A 16,263-nucleotide genomic window follows, 5' to 3' on the forward strand; every position below is an offset into this window, starting at 1 on the left:
CACATGGCCGCATTTTCCTCCTTCAGAAGTCAGTCTCGTTATAACTTCACTTTTAAGCCAACTTTTCGGTTTTAATTCCGCAAATGCACATAATACTTCCCCCCTTTTTTCCACTTAAGACTACACATTGCGGGAGCCCTTGTGTCCCTCTTGCACGAAAGGGATTACGGCTTGTCAAAACTCGCCCCGCCCACGGAGGCGGGGCATGCCTGATACACGTCTCTTCTGTTAGAAACGCGGAATGGCTGGTCCAATAGAAACCCTCAGAATTGTTTTGACTCCGCCTATACCTCGTCCGATTGGCCGGTGAAAAATAAGCCCCGCCCATTAGCAGCGCGTGGTTGGCCAGCTTCATTAGAGTGGTTTTGTAAACAGTTGCGCTTGGCCGTGCGTGGTGTGAGCGTAGAGGGTGCGCGGACATCCGTGTGTTGCCCGAAAACTGTTGGTGTGTGATAATCCGGGAACAAATACGCAAGCGGACAGAAATAAGAAGGAAAAAAGTTAGTTAAATGCAGATGTGATGCTTAGATTGGTTTGAGTGGAGACAGGAGAAGGGTAGAAAGTGGAAGGAGGGGGTGTGGAGGCTGTGTGTGTGTGAGAATCTGATGGGTTTGTACGAAGATACCGGGTCGCCGCAGGAAATGTACTGGGTAAGTTTTTCCAATTATTGTTTCTAAGCAGCGGAATTGTCTCTTTGTGGCAGAGGTAAATCGTGGACGGATGTTCTCTAGGCCCTGTTTCTTGGGTATCTGTGCCTGTCAGTGTATACCCAGTGTATATTGCTTTTCTAAAACGGAAATTCTAATTATAAAATGCTTTAATGCTGATGAATAGATTTTTGCATTGTGACAAATAATTGATTGTATCAGGCACGCAGGAGAAATTTAAATTGACTCTTGTGAGGCGACGAGCTAAGATGATATTTTTGTACCCGCTGAATGGATGTAAAGAAAATAGACTAGTCAATTTATTATTTAAATACTCAACTGAAATGCTTCCAATTCAACTTAGCTAATGTCTCTCCGAGCCTATAATATAAGGCAGTTTATTCCAAAATTTTGTGATTTCTAATTGATCTGTTTGTTACTGATTGGCCATAGATGTCTGGGTGTCATTCTCCTTACAATACATGTACAGCATCCCTGTAATATATATATATATATATATATATATATATATATATATATATATATATATATATATATATATATATATATAATGTATATATATATGTACATATATCCATTACTTAAAAGTAATATATCTAGAGTATTGCGCTTCAAAATTAAATGAGAATCCTGAAAGAAGTGAAGTGACTAATCTTTGCTATTAACAGAAGCAGTGCACTGATGAATGCAACTAAATTTTGCATATCAGATTATTGTGCTGTTCTGAATCGTTTCTGCTCATTTCTCTCAGATATACAATTATTTTTTAATAAAATAATTCTGGTTATTCTTCAAACCGTTTTGCTTTAAACGGGATTTTCTGAAGTGATAAATAATTTTGCATTGTCAAATTAAGCAAATGCTCTACGGCTTGTGGTAATATTCTTTGACTGAATTAGAGCATGTATTTCCTCATTGCAAATTAGCCGAATTAAACTGAAGTCGGGCTTGAGCCCAGTGATTAGACATCCTACATTATCCTACACAGGCAAAGGAAATTCAACGCACAATGAACTGGACGCATAAAATCTGCCAATATTATCCCAGTGGAATTAAAATGTCTGGTGCAAATTGTTCCGCCTCAGGTAAACGAGCGTTTTAATAAACTGCCGCTGAATAATATCGAATAATCCCTAAAGTTGCTCGGCCAAATTATGACAACGCTACGAATTAAAATATCTCGCAATTTAATAAAAATATATATATTTTTTATTTTACTTATTTTATATATTTTTTTTTTTTTTGGCCCAAAATCTTTCCCGGCGAATTAAATCTAACGCGATATTTTCTGGGCTTCCTCCTCCTCGTCTCTCGCGGTCGCCCGGAAAATCATGGCCTCCGAGATTGGATTACGGTGATACCTTGCAAGTCGAACGCTTTTGTCCGAAAGCTTAGAATTACAGCAGAAGCCCAACCTTCCGTAGGGTTGACCCCCCTACCCCCTGATGGGGGGAGAGGGGAGGGAGGGGGACAGATCATTGGTGGGATGAGAGGATGGTGACGTGGTCGGGGGGGAGGGGGGAAGGAGGAGGAGGTGTTCGTTAAGGTGTTATGCTGTGACCTCTTTTGTTTAGTGTGGCACGTTTTGATGTACGTATGAATGGGATTCGGTTTGTATACTTTTGTGTATTGTTGTATGGAGTGTTTGTAATTTATAGGGTGTACATTGTCTTGCCAGTTCATTGTCTTCCTAATTAAAAGCGTTATTCTTGAGGCATCTTCTTTATTGCGTTTGTTTCGGAAATGATTATATAAATGTGTTTTCATAGGCTCCCTTGCATCACAGGAATATTTAAACTGACTGTATGTGAGGAAATCAAGGCTGGTTCGGGAAACCCCATTAATAAAAACTATATTGAAAAATTAAAGGCATGATTTTGTTTACGCAAGCACACATTTTCCCCATCTTGATATACATACATACAAATATATATATATATATATATATATATATATATATATATATATATATATATATATATATATATATATATATATAAATATATACAATATGTTTATATATACATATATATTTATAATAATACATAATATAAGCCATTTCAGAATAACAGTAGAACTCAACCCATACATCAACAGTACCATCTTCATAATAATAATAATAATAATAATAATAATAATAATAATAATAGTTGCATTTAGTTTCTAATTACAATAGCCATGGCCCTGTCAATTTCGGGTAAATAACACTTGGTATGATTACAGATAACAGCTTGTTGACCAGTCAGAAAAAAAACCCGTTCTTCTGCGTGACCTCCGCTTCGTCACAGTGCTTGCTTTATTTAAAACACGTACAAACGCAAAATAAGCTTTCAATTACAACTTGCTTTCCCAGTTTTCATTCCACGCTCCCTGGAAAAGGTGCTGTTTCATCTGAATGTTTCACTGAAAATCAGCAAAGGAAAAGGTGTCGTTTCAACTGAATGTTCCACTGAAAATCAGCTGAGGGAAAGGTGCCGTTTCATCGGAATGTTTTAATGAAAATTCACCTGAGGAAAAGGTGCCGTTTCATCGGAATGTTTTATTGAAAATTCACCTGAGGAAAAGGTGCCGTTTCATCTGAATGTTTCATCAAGTTATCAGAGCAAAAGGTGGCGTTTCATCTGAATATTTCACTGAAAATCAGCTGAGCAAAAGGTGGCGTTTCATCTGAATGTTTCAATGAAAATCACTTGAGGAAAAGGTGCTGTTTCATCTGACTGTTTCATAAAGTTATCTGAGAAAAAGGTGCCGTTTCATCTTAATATTTCACTGAAAATCAGTTAAGGAAAAGGTGCCGTTTAACCTGAATGTTTCATTAAAAAGTCACCTGAGGAAAAGGTGCCGTTTCATCTGTTTCGTTGAAAATTCACATGAGGAAAAGGTGCCGTTTAACCTGAATGTTTCATTAAAAAGTCACCTGAGGAAAAGGTGCCGTTTCATCTGTTTCGTTGAAAATTCACATGAGGAAAAGGTGCCGTTTCATCTGAATGTTTCACTGGAAATTCACCTGAGAAAAAGGTGCCGTTTCATCTGAATATTTCATTAAAAACCACCTGAGGAGATGTTGCCGTTTAATCTGAATGTTTCATTACAAAACAGCCGAGAAAAAGGTGCAATTTCATCCGAATGTTTCATTAAAAATCACCTAAGGAAAAGGTGCAATTTCATCCAAATGTTTCACAGAAAATCACCTGAGGAAAAGGTGCCGTTTCATCTGAATGTTTCGTTAAAAATCAGCCGAGTTAAAGGTGCAATTTCATCCGAATGTCTCATTAAAAATCACCTAAGGAAAAGGTGCAATTTCATCCTAATGTTTCACAGAAAATCACCTGAGGAAAATGTGCCGTTTCATCTGAATGTTTCATTAAAAATCACCTAAGGAAAAGGTGCAATTTCATCCGAATGTTTCATTAAAAATCACCTAAAGAAAAGGTGCAATTTCATCCGATTGTTTCGCAGAAAATCACCTAAGGAAAAGGTGCAATTTCATCCGAATGTTTCGCAGAAAATCACCTGAGGAAAAGGTGCCGTTTCATCCGAAACTTTTATTATTGGTTTCCGCTCCCCGCCGCCAGAAGATCGGGCAAGGCTACCGGCCCCGTTTCTGCAGTAGACTGTAGGACTGTAGTCCCCAACCAACTTCTTTAAACTGTTAAACTGCACTTCATCTGAACTTGCAGGAGTCAGGACGCTCACGGGAAGCCTTCGCAATCTCCGCTGACAAGCTGACACCTTAATGTTACCTAGATCAATTTTTAAAAATTAAATTTCCTAAATTTTTTCACATCATCTTACATTCATATATGTCGGGAGCAGCATCAGACACTAGATCGCGCTGAGATAGCGGTAATTTTTATTTCTTACCGCGTCAAAGATGCTTAAATTCTTCTAATGATCTACATGGAGGCTACAATTACAGAACTGTATTTTGCGGTGATTACTGTATGAGATCAATTGCCTGTATGTAGAGCCGATTTATAATAAAGAACGTTTCTCTTCAGTTAGCGACAACGGAACTGAACTTCCTGACGTATGTTTCGTATTTTTGAAATACTGGTTTGTTATTATTTTTAGAATAATGCCAACGTCATTTCTCTAGCTGTTTTATTATGATATGCAAATTAGCTTTGTTAATGTTATTTTTTTTTATTACCTTTGTAAGTTATGGATGTCAGTACTATCATTAATGCTGTTACATTTTATCATCATCAACATTTTCTATGATACAGAAACTTTGTAATTGTATTTTATAATACATCTTGTACCTACTATCACGACTGCATGCAGGTACATCCGCCGTTACAGACATTACCACCGTTGCAAGTATTTTTCCGAATCGCCGATTCAGAATTACATAAAAATCTCGAAAACGTTTGATGACAATTTTTATGATCAATTTAAGACCCCATAAAGCAGTGATAAAAGTTACATCATTAGTGCTTTTATTGGGGGAGCACTTTGAGAGACAGAGAGCAAGAGCACTTATCCTGCGTTCGGTATTCCCTAAAAACGGGCCTGGCCTCTCCGCTGAAGGCAAAAAGCACTTTTTTTTATTTTATTAATTTTTATTCTTCTTGGCGATTGCGCAAGTGGAAATGATCTTCCATTTCAAAGTCTTTCTTGTTCCCGTATTATCTTTTAAATTGGTTTTGTTCTCCGTGTATATATATATATATATATATATATATATATATATATATATATATATATATATATATATATATATATATATATATATATATATATATATATATATATACATACAGAGCGTTTAATGCTTCTGATCACGTGTCAGAGACGGATCGTGAAGTAAGCATTAACCGTCTGTCAAACGCGCAATTGCTTCTGTCCTCCTCTGAGTTACAGAGGTGTTTGCGATTGTGTGTAGTACAAAATGTGTTTTCGTTCGAGGGTGTATGTGTGTGTATATATATATATATATATATATATATATATATATATATATATATATATATATATATATATATATATATATATATATATATATATATATATATATACACATATATATGTATATATACATACATATACATATATATATGTGTGTGTGTGTGTAATTGTAATAGCCACCATGGCCTGTTAACTTCTCGAATTCTTCGCGCTTTTTGGATACGCTTGTCACCACAAAGCCTTAAGATCCAAGTGCAAGAAATATGAAGAAATTATGATGTCCGGTCGCGGGAAACGAACTAGAGTCACGTTCCCAACCTGACCGTTTCCCGCGACCGGACATCATAATTTCTTCATATTTATTGCACTTGGATCTTAAGGCTTTGTAGTGACAAGCGCATCCAAAAACGCGAAGAATTCGAGAAGTTAAGAGGGCATTGTGGCTATTACAATTGCATAATATATATATATATATATATATATATATATATATATATATATATATATATATATATATATATATATATATATATATATATATATATATATATATATATATATATATATATATATATATATATATATATACACACACACACACACACTCGTAACTACAGTGGCATATCCGCTAGTATTTCCATTCATTACAAAGAATGTTATTTTGATTAAGTACACGTGTACATGAATTTGTCCGTGTCTGTGCGAATACATCAAAATAGATCCCCATGTTACTGCTTTGAAATACCAAGCAAAGAGGACTGCTGAAACTGCAGTACATAGAAGCCCGTGATTCTCATCTATTAATGTCAAGATCCTGACAAAGTTGAGGCTAATTCCAAAATGTTCAGCCTACCGATAAAGAAAATATAGGCCTATATTTTCTACTGGAACTTACAATTGCAATGAGAATTAATAATTATTGCTTGCGAGGAAATCATTTTCCGAATCCTTATGATTATTGATCCAATTATTACTGTTATTATTATTATTATCATTATTATTGCTATTATTATTATTATTATTGTTATTATTATTATTATTATTATTATTATTAATACTATTAAAAAATACTCATAGTAGCATGAGTCTTAACATGGAGAAACGAATCCACAGTTATGTATATGTATATATTTACAAATACATAACTGTGGATTTGTTTCTCCATTATTATTATTATTATTATTATTATTATTATTATTATTATTATTATTATTATTATTATTATTATTATATGTCTCATTCTGCCGTATAGAGAGTCTTTTAACAGACTGATAACCTACTGAAATATTTTTATTGCATTCCTATTATGTCTGTACACTTATATAGTGTCTATTGCATGAGCAGTCTTATATAGTGCCTCCTGCTTAAGCAGTCTTATTTAAGTGTTTTCCCCTTAAGCAGTTTTACACAGTGTCTTTTGTTTCAGCAGTCTTATATAGTGTCTTTTGATTCAGCAGTTTTATATAGTGCCTCCTGCTTAAACAGTCTTTTATAAGTGTTTTTCCATTAAGCAGTCTTATATAATGACTTACGCTTAAGTAGTCTTATATAGTGTCTTTTGCTTAAACAGTCTTATATAGTGTCTTTTGCTTCAACAGTCTTATATAGTGTCTTTTACTTAAGCAGTCTTGTATAAGTGTTTTTCGCTTAAGCAGTCTTATATAGTGTCTTCTGCTTAAGCAGTCTTATACAGTGTCTTTTGTTTCAGCAGTCTTACATAGTGTCTTTTGCTTACACAGTCTTATATAGTGCCTCCTGCTTAAACAGTCTTATATAGGTGTTTTTCGCTTAAGCAGTCTTATATAGTGTCTTTTGCTTCAGCAGTCTCATATAGTGCCTCCTGCTTAAACAGTCTTATATAAGTGTTTTTCGCTTAAGCAGTCTTATATAGTGTCTTTTGCTTAAGCATCCTTATATAGTGCCTCCTGCTTAAACAATCTTATATAAGTGTTTTTCGCTTAAGCAGACTTATATAGTGTCTTATGCTTCAGCAGTCTTATATAGTGCTTTCTGCTTAAACAGTCTTGCATAGTGTCCGTTTAGGTAAAGTCTACTATAGCTGTAGTCTCGACGCACTGATCCTTAAATGTGAAAATGGTGAAGGGAATGGATTCTAATAATTAATAATTAATATTAATGATGTTGTCATTATGATTTTTGTTAATACTTAACAGAGTACTAATTGACGCCGGTATTATTATTATTATTATTATTATTATTATTATTATTATTATTATTATTATATCCTTGCAGAGAATGGTAATTCTTTTTTTTTAAACCGGAGTTGTTGCTCCGCCGGTTGACGGGAATCAATCAATCAGTTTTCGTAAGGATAAGATTTCTAACTTGTTACGCAGAAAGTCGTCCTTGTTAAGCATAAGGGATCAAAAAGGAGGTATTATTATTATTATTATTATTATTATTATTATTATTATTATTATTATTATTAAGAAGATAGCAATGGTTGCCCCAGAAAATGAACAAGTACAGTGTATATATATATATATATATATATATATATATATATATATATATATATATATATATATATATATATATATATATATATATATATATATATATATATATATATATATATATATATATATATATATATATGTGTGTGTGTGTGTGTGTGTGTGTGTGTGTGTATGTATATATGCATACATATATATATTATATATATACAGTATATATAAATACATATACATTCATACATAAGGTTAAGTTTGCTTCATCCAGCATTTTTCGAAACATTTCAATTCCGTCTCAAGTTAAAGTCTTTAGGAAATTAGTGATTAATAATCAATCATTCCGGTCGAAACTAATAATAAATGCTCAAATTATCGTGCATTGATGCAAAACATTCCCAAACGGTATAAAGTATTAAGTGCCCAAAAAATACCCAAGCATGTTAAGATTGGATTTTACTAACCACTAATCCCATGAAGTATTTGTGCGTCATGTACCGTTCATGTACCATTCTTACGGTGCGTGTTGGTCCGTGCGGGGTACCTAATGTCTTATCTTGAATGCACCACTACCATAGTATTCGTTGCATAGTCGAAAGCTATTAGCTATGTTTATATTTAAAAAAAAAAATCATTACACCTTAAAGTGTACCACAACATTCATTGCACAGCATAAAATTATTAGCTACGTTTATGCTAAAAAATAAATAGATACACCTTCAAGTGTACTGGTAGAAATATTCAAAGTATATTTGCAACATAACCACTGAGACTGATATCACGATTAAAATGGTCATGACACGAATCACAGTTCCAGATTTCCTTCTTTTGACAGTGTCACAGTTACGTAGGGAATCCCACGACATACGCACTGAAAAAAGGAAGATATGAATAAAGTCTATGATATGCTCAAATGTCATAAGACGAGTTTATGACAAGATTTGGGATTAAAATCTTGTGAGCTGAAGACACTCTAGTTCATGACACCAATTTATAAATTCATGTCATGAACGACATTGCCTTCTGGGTTCATATTGTGTCCTCAGCTTTCATCATAAAGATTTTATCTGAAATTCTATACAAGTTTATGACAGGTCTTGAGCTTAATCGCTGTACGAGTTATAATGTGTCCAGAGCTTAAATGTTCGATAAAGTTACGAATAAGTGATGTTTAATGGACGTTGTAGCTTAATAATGCTCGGATCTCAAATTAATAGTTTTTGAAAAAAACTTACAAAATGGCAAAAGAAAAAAAAATCGTGTTCGACTGCTGCTTTGTTTAATTATTGATATGATTATTAATTTCGATTTTATTTCGAAATCAGAGTGAGTTTTCCGTCCGCTGCCATTGTTGCATTTTAAGCATATGAGAAAAAGATCGTAATATATATATATATATATATATATATATATATATATATATATATATATATATATATATATATATATATATATATATATATATATATATATATCGGATTTTCTGGGGCACGTCGCAGACCGAACGCGGTAACAAATGGGCAGGCTAGGCGCCGCGCGTGGCGATATATGCCGCGAAGTGGTCGCTGGAGTGGTTTGATATTCCGGTCAAGGAAGAATGAGCGCTTAGGTGATTCATGAAGCATTCACTGGAAACCAATTTTATTGAAAAGAATATCAATAAGGCGATTGATAAAAGGACCTCTTGTTCTCTGTTTAATCTCCTTTGCATTTTCTTCTCCTTGTATTTTTATACATTTTTATTCGTTTATTAATCTTTTCTTTTTAATAACTAGAATCTCTTCTTTCTGTATTTATCTTTACCTCCTCTTACTTCTTTCTCATGAACACCATAATATTCTTTAGAAGTTTGAATATCAAGTGAATGGCCCCTTCGGTGGATTTGTTCCATATGAATAGGGTTCATCTTCTGACTAATAATAATAATAATAATAATAATAATAATAATAATAATAATAATAATAATAATAATAATAATAATAATAATAATAATATGTCAGTCTTTCATCTACTCGCGCGAATGATTTGTATCATTATTAATGCTTACGGAGAATGAGGCTTCAGTAATTTTGGTGGTTGGATATATTACAGGAGTTTTTGATATGATAATTATTGCTTTGGCGAATCAAAATCGTGTATAACACTCTGTATCTAAGATCATAATAATCCTCAGTTATAAATCAAATAGTTGAAGAAATAATTGGCACTTTATAATAATTGGTAATTGCTTCTGATTTTTTATCATAAGAATTTTACTTTTCACTTTCCTCTTATTCGTGTATCAATTTTTTCTTTCTTTTTCAATATACGATATTTATTAAGACCGATATTCTACACCGGAAGCCTGTTATTTAAATGCGTATCGATATTTCTATCTTTAGTCGGTATACTGTACATTCGTATATAGGCGTACGCTCTCTTTCTCTCACTCTCTTTATTTTCTCTCTCTATTTTCTCTCTCTCAGGAATATATAAGTATATCTACCGTATATCACAAATATTAAGCCACAAAATATCGTTTAATACTGAAATCGCTATACGTCGGAAGTTGCATCTAAAATTTATGACAGCGGCTCAGGTTCGAAATCGGCCGGAGCTGGCATTTTTGTCACGTGACTCTTGAATCGAATTTCATTTATATATAAAATGTGCGTGAAAAAGCTCCCAATGATTTCCCGCAACGAATACTCAAGTTATCAACATACCGCGGCATTCTGGTGTATGCGGCAATGGCGATCAGCTAGACAAGGGTTCAGACCTTTGAGGAATGAAATGGAATATAAAATTTTGGCCGAATGCCAAGCACTGGGACTTATGAGGTCATTCAGCGCTGAAAGGGAGATCGAGGGTAAACGGGTTTGACGGGTGCAACAGGAGAAAAACATCGCAACTGCAACTATGAAAAAAATGGTGAGGAGAGGGTGGAAAGTAAGATGGGAGAAAGAGAATATCAACGGAGGTACAGTAAAAGGAATGACAGTGGTTGCAGCTAGGGGCCGAAAAGGGACGCTGCAAAGAACCGTAAGTAATGCCTACAGTGCACCGCATGATGAGGTGTACTGAGGTCAAGCCTGGAAAATGGTCTTCGGTCTCTTAAGTTCAAAGACCGAATTATTGATAAATCTCAATTTTCCTTCTCTTCGATTTAAAAAGAAGCGAAGCAATCACTTCGAAATGAATGGGTATTGAAGATGTATCAGAGTCACTAAAAAAAGAAAAGTATATTTACGACGCATTTTACGTCCTGATAAAATCGTTGTTGACTAGATTACATTCAAATGAGCTGGTTTTGCGTCGCATGTTTTATGTTCGAATAACTATGAGCGCTGTTTCCCATTCCTTTGAAAACACGCTTCAGAAGTAACTGGTCGGAGTCATTTCATATTTCTAAGTTAAATGTGTCTATATATATATATATATATATATATATATATATATATATATATATATATATATATATATATATATATATATATATATATATATATATATGTGTGTGTGTGTGTGTGTGTATATATATATATTATATGTATATATATGTATATGCATGTGTGTATAATATATATATATATATATATATATATATATATATATATATATATATATATAATGTTGAAAATTTTTACACATGTATCTGCATTTGAATGAAAAAACTCAATGGCTGTTTAGCCAATGAGTTTTTTCATAAAACCTGATTTTTAAAAAGGGGGCATTTTTGTAAGGAATAAAAATAAATGTTGTGTATTCGTAACAGAAACAATAATATCAAAGACAATGAACAATGAAAAGACCTCTCTCTCTCTCTCTCTCTCTCTCTCTCTCTCTCTCTCTCTCTCTCTCTCTCTCTCTCTCTCTCTCTCTCTCTCTGCTAGGAAAAAAAGTATTTCAACGACAAAACTCGCCCTGATTAAAAATTTTGGGTCCCGTACCGTTGGCACGGGCTCTTGCTCTGAAGAGTATCTCTTCAGAATCTGGAAAAGGCTTTTGAAGGATACCGAGAAATTAAATTGCTCACATGTAGCAGTGACCATCAGGTAATCAAAAAATAACATAAAATGTACAGTAGGAAAATAAGACGGCTCATATATTTCATAGGTGATGCCACCAAGCAAAAATAAAAGTGGAATGCAGACTCGCGTCTAAGAGAGAGAGAGAGAGAGAGAGAGAGAGAGAGAGAGAGAGAGAGAGAGAGAGAGAGAGAGAGAGAGAGAGAGAATGTATGCGTAGTGTATATACACAGGCACTAAGATCTCTCAAATGACTCTCTGTTTTGTGTACAAGATAAATTAGAGAAACCTCTTTCATCAAGGATTTGTGTGCGTGTGTGTGTGTGTGTGTGTGGGAGGAAGATGGGAGGGGGTAGGGGGAAGGGAGGGGCTATGTTTCGTGGGTGGGGTAATTAGTGTTTCAGATTACGTGGTGGTGGTGGTGGTGGTGGAAGAAGGCTCTAATAAGATATTAGTGAGGATAAGAGTGTTGTAAGCTGGCCCAAAATACTCCCGCTGGAAGGGTTGATCGACATGACGTAGAGGCGTCCCTATGGGCGGGATGATTGCCCCTCGACGCTACATTATCTCTCAGGTTGGCTTTGATGTATAGGGGAGAGGGGGTGTTGGAGGGGGGGGGACACCAGCTACACATCGCTACTGATGAAGCGTTTATCATCTTGTCTAATACTTATCTCCGAGAGAGAGAGAGAGAGAGATTCTGCCCAGTGATGATGTGTAATGCTGCCTAATACTCTGGTGTACTTGGAAATATGAGTGACAGACAGACAGACAGTCAGAAGAGAGGTGAACGTTGAATACCAGCTGGTAATGATGTATTCATAAAGAAAGTCTACTCCCTTGCTATAATTATATATATATATATATATATATATATATATATATATATATATATATATATATATATATATACACATATACATATACACATATGCATACATCCTTTCATGTATTCACACATACATACATACATACATACATACATACATACAGTGGCATTCATTTACGTACAAATGGCCCCGTTTAATAGCGAGGTCCAATGTCGGCCACGAAAATTCATTACGAAATACGAAATTCGACCCTGGAATTTTTTTTTTCTTTTTTTGCATATTTAGGATAATATTTCAAAGTCAGCTTAAACATGCGAGGCATGGATATTCTCGCTCAGGTGTGCGGGATCGTCATTTGTCGCTAATAACCAGGTAACCCCTTGACTAGTGATCAAAATATACAAATCGTTCTTGTAATGGGTGCGTGTGTGAGACCATCTGACCAACACCGGCCATTAACCGTGTTCCGAATAACCTTAGATATTGGGGCGTTTTTTGTTTGTCATTTCGACCTTTTTATTATTATTATTATTATTATTATTATTATTATTATTATTATTATTATTATTATTTACTGACAATATGACCAACACCGGCTATTACCATGTTTCGAATAATCTTCGATATTGAGACTTTTTCGACATTATTATTATTATTATTATTATTATTATTATTATTATTATTATTATTATTATTATTATTATTATTATTATTATCAAGCCTGGTTCGGTTGACTTATTTTTTTTTATATTATTTCAATGACGTTATGACTATCACTACGATGGTCAGTGAAAGTAAAATTATGGTTTCTTCGTCATAACAGTAGGGCCTAGTGGAGTAGGTAGTACCAGCCGAAATGTTAGAGAACTCTTATTTACTCTATAGTTTATTACCTTTTTTTGTTCTAGAAATAGAATACCAGATCTGCAACTTCCCTTCGACGCAGCTCAAGAAAATAAATGAGAAAAATGCCAAAAGGGAAGAGAAAGTATAATTACGGTTTCTTCGTCGTAATGCTAGGCCTAGTGGTAGCAGTAGTACCAGCTTACTGTACTACTTCAGTGGTCGAGATCCTTTAATTACTCTGTAGTTTATTCCTTTTGTTTTCTAGAAATAGAACACCAGATCTGTAACTGCCCCTCGGGGCAACTGGAAGAAATAAATCATAAAAATGACAAAAATACAACCGCTAAAACGGATCCTATGAACTTAGGAGAGCGGAAGCTGATCGCGCGCCATTACGCGGGGGAGAGTTGCTGTTGTTCCAACGCCTTTGGCTGCCAAAAACTCTCGTGCAAGTTGGGGAGCTTTGGCCCCCTTCGTCCCTATGAGCAACGCCTCTTTAAGGTCTTCAGGGAACCTGATTAGGGAGAGAGAGAGAGAGAGAGAGAGAGAGAGAGAGAGAGAGAGAGAGAGAGAGAGGGGGTGTTCTCCTCCTCTTTGTTTTGCTGGGTCTTAGTATGGGAAGAAGAAGAAGAAGAAGAAGAAGAAGAAGAAGAAGAAGAAGAAGAAGAAGAAGAAGAAGAAGAGGCTTAAACAAACAGAGAATTGTGGAGGGTTTGTTGCCAAAGACTAGCTTGGAATAATTTTGTTTATAACAGTTTTATAAATATGCATATGTATATTTATGTATGTGTACATACAGTATATATATACACACACACACACATATATATATACATACTGTATACACACACACACACACACACACACACACACACACACACATATATATATATATATATATATATATATATATATATATATATATATATATATATATATATATATATATATATATATATATGCAGAATTTAGTCAAAACTGTCCCAGGCCCACTTCTGTGAAGCACATGGTAAGACATGCAAAAACCTAAACCATGAATAAACGACCAGATAAGTGTGGAAAATACACACATACACACACACACAAACACTAACATACACTTGAGGTACTCTACTACACATGTGGCGTTAGTGGCTACAGGTTTCAATTTACGGTCAACATGTCCGAGTAGACACGTACCACAGGTGCTCTTATTCACTACGAAAGAAATGATTGTCAATAAGTTTATAATGTGTATATATATATATATATATATATATATATATATATATATATATATATATATATATATATATATATATATATATATATATATATATATATATATATATATATATATATATACAAATAAAAATAAAATCCTCGAAGGAAGGAAACACTGGAGTGCTGCAGAGGCCTTTCGACTCTTTCGTCCTTTACTTAGCTAGGTAAAGGACGAAAAAGTCGAAAGGCCTCGCAGCACTCCAGTGTTTCCCTTTCCTTTGTGGATTTTATCTTTATTTATATATTCATCACGTTCCATATTTTCGTGATTCAGTTATACGTAGATATACTATATGCATATACATATATATATATAAATTTATATATATATATGTATATATATATTTCTAATAATAATAATAATAATAATAATAATAATAATAATAGTTATATATATAGATATATATACCTGTATTATCATTATTATTATTATTATTATTATTATTATTATTATTATTATTATTATTATTCAGCGCTTAGTTAAGACAGTGAAAAAAGATTGAGTTAGAGTGGTTGGACAGCAAGCTACAAGAGACCCAAAATATAAAGGAGACGAAGTACAAGTATCTGAAGGCGGAACTGTGAGAAAGTAATATTTAGAGAGGTTGGACAGCAAAATTAAAGAAAGGGAGCGGGGATGGAGGTCAAGGAATAGGCTACAATGTGGGTGCAGCTAGTGGCCGAAGGAACGCCGCAAATACCCTTCAGTAACGCCTACAGTGGGCAATTTACGGCCCACTATCTTCACTATCCTCCTATGGGGAATAGGGCACTACTATGGTGAATAATATAAATGCAAAGTTTGGTATATGCTACGTTTATGGTGCTATATTCTCTATAAGTTTTTGACTTGATTTTGTGCACGAGTACAGAACGCGTATCCGAAATACATAGTGGATGAGTTAACAGAATATTTAACAATAAATTTCCACACATTTATCTGATTACACATTTATCGGCATCCGTGTCGCATTGCCAATTGCAAAGATTCACTTTCTCGTTTCATTTCTTATGCATGCGCAGCGCACTTGAACTGCATGCACAAGCGAAGAGAAATCAGCGTTGCATTGCTCAGATAAATATCTGGCAGGGAATGCATCCGCAGTTGCTGAGATCAACCATTGCTAACTGAGGCTTAAACTGTTTCGACTGAGAAGAGTTTTCAACTGAGACAGAGATTCTTCAGCTGAGGTTATCAGACGGAAAATATTCTTATATTCGAATTTTCATCGCTCTGATATGCGACTGTTTCGTATGCAATAATAGG

The 16,263-nt window shown here is 34.3% G+C and overlaps 1 protein-coding gene across 7 annotated transcripts in view; it reads left to right on the forward strand.

The window, feature by feature from the left end:
• Positions 1-367: 367 nt before the first annotated feature.
• The window catches only part of LOC136826754 (LIM/homeobox protein Lhx9-like), a 270,551-nt gene continuing 254,655 nt past the window's right edge, over positions 368-16,263 (forward strand). For 4 of the 7 annotated variants that reach the window (XM_067084164.1, XM_067084167.1, XM_067084162.1 and 1 more), the window contains exon 1: positions 374-650. In XM_067084164.1, the coding sequence (XP_066940265.1) occupies positions 606-650 (45 nt within the window). In that variant the 5' untranslated portion in view covers positions 374-605. Of the gene's footprint in view, positions 651-16,263 lie in introns of all 7 variants that reach the window. The other 3 variants (XM_067084166.1, XM_067084163.1, XM_067084168.1) reach the window with 2 other exon arrangements.

This window comes from Macrobrachium rosenbergii, chromosome 41 (assembly GCF_040412425.1).
Source record: "Macrobrachium rosenbergii isolate ZJJX-2024 chromosome 41, ASM4041242v1, whole genome shotgun sequence".
NCBI classification, from domain to species: Eukaryota; Metazoa; Arthropoda; class Malacostraca; order Decapoda; family Palaemonidae; genus Macrobrachium; species Macrobrachium rosenbergii.